The 9,757-nt window shown below is 36.3% G+C and overlaps 3 protein-coding genes across 5 annotated transcripts; 1 reads left to right on the forward strand and 2 right to left on the reverse strand.

Moving 5' to 3' along the window:
* Positions 1-843: 843 nt before the first annotated feature.
* On the reverse strand, positions 844-4,783 carry LOC130941319 (rop guanine nucleotide exchange factor 12). Of its 3 annotated transcripts, none has more exons than XM_057869786.1 (8): positions 4,575-4,783; positions 3,080-3,271; positions 2,870-2,975; positions 2,608-2,762; positions 2,434-2,508; positions 2,083-2,355; positions 1,681-2,001; positions 844-1,536 (listed from the first exon to the last, which is right to left on the reverse strand). In XM_057869786.1, the coding sequence occupies exons 3-8, from the start codon at positions 2,973-2,975 to the stop codon at positions 1,144-1,146; spliced, it is 1,323 nt and encodes a 440-aa protein (XP_057725769.1). In that variant the 5' UTR covers positions 3,080-3,271; positions 4,575-4,783; the 3' UTR covers positions 844-1,143. The 3 variants fall into 3 exon arrangements, with proteins under 3 accessions (XP_057725769.1, XP_057725768.1, XP_057725767.1); XM_057869785.1 differs by having other exon boundaries at positions 2,870-2,986; XM_057869784.1 differs by lacking the exon at positions 4,575-4,783 and having other exon boundaries at positions 2,870-2,986; positions 3,080-3,579.
* Positions 4,608-7,590, forward strand: LOC130940120 (uncharacterized). The gene is made up of 4 exons (XM_057868169.1): positions 4,608-5,006; positions 5,070-5,589; positions 5,842-6,362; positions 6,728-7,590. Exons 1-4 carry the CDS (start codon positions 4,608-4,610, stop codon positions 7,244-7,246), a joined length of 1,959 nt encoding a protein of 652 aa, XP_057724152.1. The 3' UTR covers positions 7,247-7,590.
* A 466-nt stretch (positions 7,591-8,056) lies between these two features.
* On the reverse strand, positions 8,057-8,988 carry LOC130941321 (dynein light chain 1, cytoplasmic-like). Its single transcript, XM_057869787.1, has 2 exons — positions 8,550-8,988; positions 8,057-8,453 (listed from the first exon to the last, which is right to left on the reverse strand). Exons 1-2 carry the CDS (start codon positions 8,685-8,687, stop codon positions 8,286-8,288), a joined length of 306 nt encoding a protein of 101 aa, XP_057725770.1. The 5' UTR covers positions 8,688-8,988; the 3' UTR covers positions 8,057-8,285.
* Positions 8,989-9,757: the final 769 nt, after the last annotated feature.

The following is a 9,757-nucleotide window of genomic DNA, read 5'->3' on the forward strand; positions in this document are numbered from 1 at the left end:
ACCGTGGCTTATGAATGGAGAGATTGATCCGTCCAACTTTTAGGTAGCGTTTGTTTTGAGGTATGAGACAGAGACTGAGAGATTGAGATTCAGTATTGTATTTGTTAGTTCAGAGACTGGTACTAAAATTTCTGTCTCTGTCTCTAAAATTTTAGTATTTCAGTATCTCAAAAAATAGGGACACAGGGGACTGAAATTTTTAGAGATGGAGACTAAAACTTTAATAACATTTTATACCTAAAATAATTTCATTTTAATTAATTAATTCTAATTTTATCCTTTGTGCAAATTAAATTAGAGTTTCATTCTTGTTTCAATTCCTGTCTCCCATTTTGTACCAAACAGAATACTGAGATTTATTTCAATCCCTGTCTCTTAGTCTCTGTCTCTCAGTCTCAGTCTTTCTGTCTCTGTCTCTTCACCAAACGCTACCTAAAGACGTCAGGGACTTAAAAGTATTTTCCAATGATTAGGGACTAAAATGTCCGCGAGATAAAAGGTGAGGGACTAATTTGTTTTTTTCTCTTTTTCTTATTATAATTTTTAAATTTATTATCATTATTTTGTATTTTTAAATCTTAACATCAAAATATTAAATACTTGAATTATGTTTTTTTTTTTGGTCAAATTGTGGCATTCATTTTTTCAATTGAAAAGAGATAACTTATTATGAATCAAATTTTTAAGTCAGTAAATTGATAAAGTAAATATTTAACCACTCTTAAATTAAGATAATTAGACTTATATATAATCAAAGTATTGTAATAAAATTATGTAAAGCAGTACTTTAAAAAATTAAAATGCATTATACTTTTACGAAATACAAATTAAGTCATTGACCAGTGTTCTGTTGTTTCTACAAAATAATTGATATCTACATTGAAACTGTCATAAAAAAGATTAAAAATCATAAAGAAACTAACCATACAAATGATTGATACATCACAAGAGTAGTTACAAGTCTCTACAAATCCTTGGATAAACACAGGATAATTGGAGTCAGGGAAACGTGTTGTTACACACATGGACATGATCAATTTTGTATAATTCATTAATTCTCTTTCCTATGTACAAGAGAACGGAACATGGTAAAAGAATCGTGTATAAACAACGATGAAAACTCCCAATAAACACCTAAACTCTCTAATGGCGTGATGTTGGACTTCTCATAATATTCAAGTTGTCTAAATAAGATGTCTTCTTGTGTGTGTTTACGTTTGGAAGTTTCTGCTCATGCTTTGAGTCAATGTCTTTGTAGAAGTCATCTGAAGCAGCAAAAGGGTCCTTTTCTTTTTTTCCTTCTGAGCCTTGATCAGTTCCCCATCCCATGAAATCTAATAGGGTCATTTGGCCATTGTCTCCACCATTACCTTTTTCTCTAGGACTGGGTCTTGATGAGGTTCTGTTACCTGACTTTTTAGCCGGAATTTGGGTTTGAAAATCTGCTTGTAGTACATCATCTATTCTCGACAGCACTGTGAAGGCCAAACTTTCCAATATTCTTGAATAGCTCTCAAGAACAGCCAACCCCACATCCTGTTAGGTAGTTTAAAATTGAGTGATTCGTTCAAAATTGTGATATCAAAATGATTTTAAGGGATAAATATATGTGATATTAATTAAAGTATGTATATATTTGCAGATAAGAACTGAAGTGATACATGGCATGGGGTTAATTACCCTGTTGAATTGGATTTTGCTTATTTCCAATGAAGATTGAGGAAGGCCTGGGAAACGATGCTTTAAGAGGAGTAAGATGGTTTCTGCTCTCTCTTCAAAGAGTTCTCTTTTTTCCAAACTCACAGCAGAACTCCAGGATGGCTTTCCATCTTTGTGGTGCATCTTCCGCTTCCAAATAACTATGGATGCTTCAATTCTGTTCTTGAGGTCTAGGATTTTATGTTCCGAAGATAAGTCCATGGTTGATAGGAGCTGATCAGGATCGAAATGTTCAACTGTGATACTCTTGTAGATTGAGTCTCCTAGACTTGATCTTCCATTCTGCAAATTTCAAACAGAACACAAATCAAAATCTATATTAATATTTCACTAGCTTCCTTCTTTTCTTTTTGTATCCATTACCTTGGGTAGGGAGTCCATATAATTTTCAGGGACCTCCATTTCTGTTATAACTTGAGCATTGATTGCCATGGCTGCCTTAAGTACCTGATTTACACAGTCTTTTTGGTACTGCAAAAATCTCCTAGCATTGTCTGATAGACCTTCTGGGGGAACCTTAGGTGTAGGTAGCCACCACTTCTCATCGCTTTTCATCTTTGGATCTTTATCATCACCTCCTGAATCTTTTTTAACATAAAAGAACTCTTGTGGCTCTTTGAAGTTATCAAGGCAATCCTGTACATCACCAATTGTTAGATATAATTAATAATTAGCAATCATCATCAGTTCCATGAAACTTAAATATGATCTTACTATAAGCATTGTATCGAGTTTGCGCAAGGCGGGGACGTTCATGTGGAGATCAGTTCTCTGCTTTGTGGTCATGATCTGTTCAATCAAAGACAAGGTTCAATGTTATAGCAAATTGTATGAAGAATGATGGGGAGATAGAGGCAGGAAAATTGAAGAGGATTATTAGTTTATTACCTCCATGATTGTTCCATCCTTTCCTACTTGTTGTGAAGGGACCATTTCAACAACATAGTCTGTGACAGATAGAAGCCAATCAATTTCTTTTCTCCATTTTGCTTTCCTTTCTGGGGGCATGGGTTCTAGTCGTCTTTGTTCACCAAAAATAGAAGCTGCATGCATGAATTCACAAAAATATTGATAAAGCAGTGACAAAAGAGAACCATTTGAATTAGGAAAAATTACATTCATCATGGCATGCAGGAAAACTGATACATACCTGCAAGGTTTGTGAATGCATTTGACAGTGCCAAAGCAGAAGAAACACCTTTTCCTCCACCGGACATGTCTTCACCTAGCAGCAATTTGGAGAACCTCTCCTTCATCTGTTCCATGTCTGAATTAAAACCAACCATGAATGCATGAATAATAATGCTGAATAAATAAAATAATTAACATAGAATTAGTCAACAAGGATTCATGATCAGACCTTTTAATAGCTCGTCTATGCTTTCTTTGAGTGCTGTTTCCTCCGGGGTCAATACCTTTGGCTTATTAGCAATCTTCTCCGACTCATTAAGAGGCTTTGATCCTTGACTTCTTGAGGAAGCGGCGCCGTCGGTGTCCGCCGGGGATTCTTTGCTGCCGCCGGTGTCAACGCTCAGACTCTTGGCATGCCTCCCTGCGCCATCAAACATCCCTCTGAAATTGAACAGTTTGTTCTTGTAGCCACCTTCTTGCTCTTGAACCATTTTCGTTTTTTTGAAAAGAAAAAAATTCTTTTGAAACTTTCTCAAGCTAGGAAAATTGAAGTTTTTGATGAAGGGAATGATGAAGTTGCAGATGAGACGCCAAAGCAAGTAGTAGTCAGGAATATGGAATTATTATTATTGGACTTCTTATTTTACTTGAGTTTTTTTTTTAGAAATGGAGGTGATTTGTTTGATGGTTTTTGTGTTTGTTTTTCTTTTTTGAGATTGGCTCTGGGAACGTGGGGTGCATGTTGTAACAAAATGGGAGAGGTCTAAGTGCCATATACACAAATTAAAAATATTTTGCATTATCTTTTGCTTTATGTAATTTTGGGATGTTGGGTGGTTGTTAGTTAGTTGAAGTTCAATTTCTAATTTGAGGTCAATGGTAATTAATGACCGTCAAAGACAGCTATCCAAGTATATAATAGCCAGTCAAATTGGAATAAAATTATGGATTTACTATAACTCACCTTGCTTTGACTTTATGCCTATTTGTAGTGTAACTTTTCATTATACAATTTTTAAAGTTTTTTTTTTTTTCTTGATCAAACTTTAATGAAAATTTATATATTACATATTATTTGTGGAAAAAAATTGAAATAGTTTCTACTCCTTTCTTAACATCATCTTCCTTTTCTTTTTCTTATTACTATTATTTTTTTTGGTAATTGAAATAAATTAAATAAAAATAAATAAATAAAACAAAGAACTGCTTAAATAAAGGTACAGTCCCATTTAAGATTGTTCTTAAACTCTTTTCAAAATGAAAAAAATTCCACATGCGAAAGTTATAACTTTATCGTCATCTTTGTCATAATATCTGTCACCGTATTTATATTTCTCATAAAAGTAAGGCTAAAAACTTCACACAAAAAAAAAAACATCTGCAAGAAAATTTTCTAAGGACAAAAATGATTTTTTTTTTTTACCGAGAATTTTCGATATTTTTAAAATGGACTTAAATTCACTTAATAATTAACAATGACGTTGTGCCAACATATAGAGCAAGATTTTTATATGACTAATTTTTTTCTTGGTGACTTTTATATGACTAATTTAATACTAGGATTAGTACTCTTCTTTTAGCCTTTAAGGCATATACAATGTTGGAGTATAAAAGATTAACTTTTAGAATTAAGTGTACCATTTTTTTTAAAAATAGAAAATTAAATGTACAATGCTAATTTAGTAATTTAGGTAAAAGAAACGAGACAAAAGTTGAAGAAAAACCTTCGAGTCAGAGTCAACGCAAGGAAAGAGGAAATGGAATCAATCGGAGTGTTGGTGCCTCACCCAACCTTCCCTTACCTCGAGCACCACCTCCAAGCCCGATTCAACCTCCTCCGTGACAGAACGAAACACGCTGCTTCCATACGCGCCGTCGTCGTGAATTCTGTGGACGGCGCCGACGCCAAGCTCATCGATGCGCTTCCAATGCTGGAGATCGTGTCCTGCTACGGCGTCGGCGTTGACAAGGTCGATCTCAGAAAGTGCGCCGAGAGAGGGATCCGGGTGACTAACACCCCTGACGTCATCACCGACGAGACCGCTGACGTGGCAATGGCCTTGATTATCTCCCTCCTGAGGCGGCTGTGTCAGTGCGATGTCTTCGTCAGAAGCGGAAAATGGAAGCACCAAGGCAGCTACCCTCTCACCACCAAGGTAACAAACTAACAATAACTAACTCCTCGAAAGTCGAAACTGACTATTAATTCCGTTTGGCAGTTCTCTGGGAAGACAGTTGGCATTCTTGGATTGGGGAGGATAGGGAAGGCGGTGGCGAAGAGAGCTGAGGCCTTTAACTGTAAGATATGTTACCACTCAAGAACAGTTAAAACAGAGTGTAGTAGTTACAAATACTACCCAAGTGTTGTTGAGTTAGCCTCTAACTGCGACATTTTAGTTGTTGCTTGCTCCCTCACCATAGAAACGCACCATATAATTAACCGCGATGTGATGAACGCGCTTGGTCCTAAGGGCGTTCTAATCAATGTTGGGCGAGGGAAGCATGTTGATGAGGCTGAGCTGGTTTCTGCACTGCTGGAAGGTCGCTTGGGTGGGGCCGGCTTGGATGTGTTCCACGATGAACCTCATGTGCCTCCAGAGCTGTTAGGGTTGGACAATGTTGTGCTCTTGCCTCATATTGGAAGCGCCACAGACGAAACTCGCACTGCTATGGCGGATCTTGTCCTTGCAAACTTGGAAGCTCACTTTCTCGCAAAACCACTTGCCACTCCAGTCTTGTAATTAACCTTACTGTTTACATCTGCTTGGAAAATTTTAAGCAATAATAATCTTGCAGTTTTGTATGAGAATGTTGGTACATCTATGATCCATGCAGTGAATTGAGAACTCATTTCGGCTATTTTATTTTCTCATATTATTAATAAGTGTGATTAATTGATTATGGGCCCGGATATAATTAGAGTTTTTAAAAAAAGGAAATTAAATGAAAAAGAGTTAAAATAGATCCATTCGATTAATTGATTTTAGTGAGTGAATCTAGGGTTAGTGAGTGAATCTAGGTTAAGTGCGATTTACTGGCTAAGAAGGGGGACTAAGCCTCTCTCTCTCTCGACGATGGAAGTAGCTAGAATGGAATCCATGGGAGTGGTGATGACGAACCAAATGCACCCCTACCTGGAAGAGCAACTGGCAAAACGCTTCAACCTCTTCAGGCTCTGGAACTACCCCTCCCTCGCCGCCTTCTCCAAAGCACACTCCAATTCCATTCGCGCACTCATCGGCAACACCAAATTGGGTGCTGACGCCACCATGATCGACTCCCTCCCCAAGCTCGAGATTGTCTGCACTTACAGTGTTGGACTGGACAAGATTGACCTCCCCAAATGCAAGCAGAGAGGCATCCGCGTCGCCAACACCCCCGACGTCCTCACCGACGACGTCGCCGACCTCGCCATTGCCCTTGCCTTATCCGTTTCCCGGAGAATCTGCGCTTGTGATTCCTTTGTCCGAAACCACTCCTGGTCAAAATCAGACTTTTATTTGACTTCAAAGGTTTGCCTTCCATGTGTTTGATATAATGCTTCAACAGTCAATAATGCCATTTTTCTTTATGAGAATAGTAATATAGGTTAATACCGGACGAACACTCACATGTAGTTGTCTTGAAGATTAATATTTAGTCAATCATATCAAATTATCTAATAGTTAAACCAAGTTGAGTTGGTCTAGTGGTTAACTCACTATTTGGTCTAGTGGTTAGCTCATTAGTTCGCTTAAACAAATGTTAGGAGTTCGAATCGGTCTGGTTTTTTTGTAACATGTAACTATTTATTGTTGTATCTTTTAGAACTAATTTGAGGAACCAAATTGACTTACAATTAAACCATAGTAATGTTGATGCCTCTTTGATATTTCAGTTTAGTGGTAAAACAGTTGGAATTGTTGGACTTGGGAGGATTGGTTCTGCAATAGCTAAAAGAGCCGCAGCTTTTGGGTGCCCAGTTAGTTATCACTCCAGGTCCGAAAAACCAGACACAGGGTATAAGTTCTACTCTAACATCCTTGATTTAGCAGCTAACTCTCAAATACTCATTGTAGCGTGTGCCCTCACTCAAGAAACTCATCACATCGTGAATCGTAAAGTTATTGATGCATTGGGACCAAAAGGAATTCTAATCAACATTGGGAGAGGCCAACACGTCGATGAAGCTGAACTTGTGTCCGCCTTGACGGAAGGAAGACTTGCTGGGGCTGGTCTTGATGTGTATGAGAATGAGCCACATGTACCTGAGGAGCTCTTGAGGCTTGACAATGTCGTCCTCGTCCCTCACATTGGAAGCGACACCGTCGAAACTTGCGATGCCATGGCAGACCTTGTCATTGCTAACTTAGAGGCACACTTCCAGAATAAGCCACTCTTGACTCCAGTAACTTGACACTGGCTTATGGTTTCATTTAGCATCAGTTTAGTTTTGTCCTTATATTTCATTCTTTGTTGCAATAAAAAGTTGCATGATTTGGGGTTTGTGAACTTGAACTTGAAGGATACTTCCCTTTCCCTATGACTTCTTCCGCAGCGAAAATTCTTGGAGGGTACTCTCAGTAGTAGCGACTAGCGAGTGAGAAACGCGCAATACTAAGATGTGCATTTTGCTTTGAGTCACATCCTCACAGTCACAGCTTGTTAGAAACGCGAAATTAGATTATATGTGTTATGGAAGATATGGCTTGTACTTCCTAGTTCCTACTATGATTGTTAAGTTTGAGTAATTATTGGATATGCGATATGCTTAGTTCAAGTAGAAATGATATGGACGCTTAGAGTAATTTTTTTTCAAATGAAATTTAGAAAGTAAAAAAAAAAAAAATTCCAGCTGCGTATTTACTTTATGCGAGTTTAAGTATTGAATATCATGACTTTAAAGTTCTAAAGGAAAAAGCGAAAGTGTTGATAGACACATATGATAGCCTCATCTATGAAAGGAAAGCGATAAACAGTCCACGTCATGGCGAACAAAAATATCTTCTCTTTGATTATGAGTTCCTCTTAGAATCTGATTTTAATTTCAGCCTCCTAATTTTCTCATCCTTTGATCCTTCAAGCATCATGAATTCCTTCACCTTTGATTCAGTTGACTCAAGTCAACAAATGCCCCGTTTCTTATCTAATCTTAGATGAGCACGTCTAAGTCTAACACCGGATAAACATGTGGACGTGGGGATGAAAAAAAATAAAGGGCCAAATTAAAGAATATCCAGAATTCCATTATATCATTCAGTATCCTACTCTTAACAAAAGCGTCAGCATTAAATAGGCAAACTATTCATCATATTTACATAATCAAACACTGCTTATATTTTCTTTATAACAAAAGCCTTGTTTTTCTTCTCCATTCCATGTGAAACAGGGAATGAAGGAAGAAAAGAAAGACACAAAACAAAGAAGTGCACTCTTTCTAGAAACTGCCGCACTAATCAGCTAGGAGTAGAAGGAGGAGAAGAAGAAGCAACTCCTTTGAAGATAAGGAAATTAAGAGTCTCCAGAGTGAAGTATATGAAAGTACCCTTGGAATGAGTGAAGAAACACCCAAAACTTGAACCCACCACACATTGCCATCCACTTCCATATCTTGTATCAAACTCCTGCAAACAAAACCATAATAATAATAATAATAATAATAATAATAATATTCAATCACAACAACCAAAACGAACCATTCTTACAATGAAAGATGTTACCTTTTTTATGTGGGCAGCAATGGATTTGCAATCAACAACATCATAGAGATCAAGAGCTTGAGAAGCAGCTGCCATAGCTTGGATCTGCATCTTGGTTGGCATGTCAGTGTCCTCTATCAAGGCTTTACCTTCCAACATGTTGTCACAACCGAAACCGAAACCTTATCTGATCTTCAATTCAAAGGCGGTCTAGTGAAAGCAGAAAGAGAAGCAGAACTGGGAAAGGCTATAAAAAGAGCAGGGTTCCATTCGGAGATAGAGAGAATATATAAAAATAAACAAAATTATAGAGTTGGCACGAAGTCCTACGTTTGTGTCGTTATCTTTCGTTGCTTGGAGAGTTTTTTAGCTGTACTCTATAAATGAGCATCAGTAACTATCTCAATGATGAGTTATGGGATGAATATTATGAGGATATTGATGCCCAAGATTATTAGTATTTTTGTTAAAGAAAAGCAAGGGATAAAGCTGGTGAGGCCAATAATAAAAGGAATGCTGTCAAATTGAAAATGCTTTGGCTGAAGCACCACCGACACGTGGTGGAACTTGCTTCAAGTGTGAATCTAGAAGAAACTAATCACTGTTCACACATCACACAAAAGTATACTAGCAAGACAAACATTGGTATATAAAATCCTAAGATATTAATATGAGATTTATTTACTTATTTATTTATTACACCATACAGAATCAAAGGCTCTAGAAATAATTAACCAAAAAAACAAAAAAGTCCTGGAAATCAAATGTAGGTAGAAAGTTATTCTCCTCGACCTTGGTGGCAGTGGTGGAGGCAGTGACGGTGGTCATACCCATCATAACTTGGATGATTATGCCTTATATGATTGCTTTTTTATTTTTCTGTGTAATAAATGTTATTTGATCATATAAAATTTATGATAGTTATTTTGTTAAGAGAGTCATTTAGATAAAAACGCTTAAAATATTTTTTTTTAAAAAAAATATTTTTTAATAATTAAAATTTAACATATATAATTGATTAAATTATATTATTTTTACTAAAATTAGACTAAATAAATTGATTTTTAAAAAATGATAAATTAATTTTTGAACTGGTCTAAATTAATATTATTTTTTTAATAAAAAATACTACAATATCTTTATTATAAAAAATAATTAAAATATTTTTATTATATATATATATATTAATTTTAAAAATTCTAAATCTTAACCTTACGATAAAAAAATAA

Source organism: Arachis stenosperma, chromosome 7 (genome assembly GCF_014773155.1).
Source record: "Arachis stenosperma cultivar V10309 chromosome 7, arast.V10309.gnm1.PFL2, whole genome shotgun sequence".
Taxonomy (NCBI): Eukaryota; Viridiplantae; Streptophyta; class Magnoliopsida; order Fabales; family Fabaceae; genus Arachis; species Arachis stenosperma.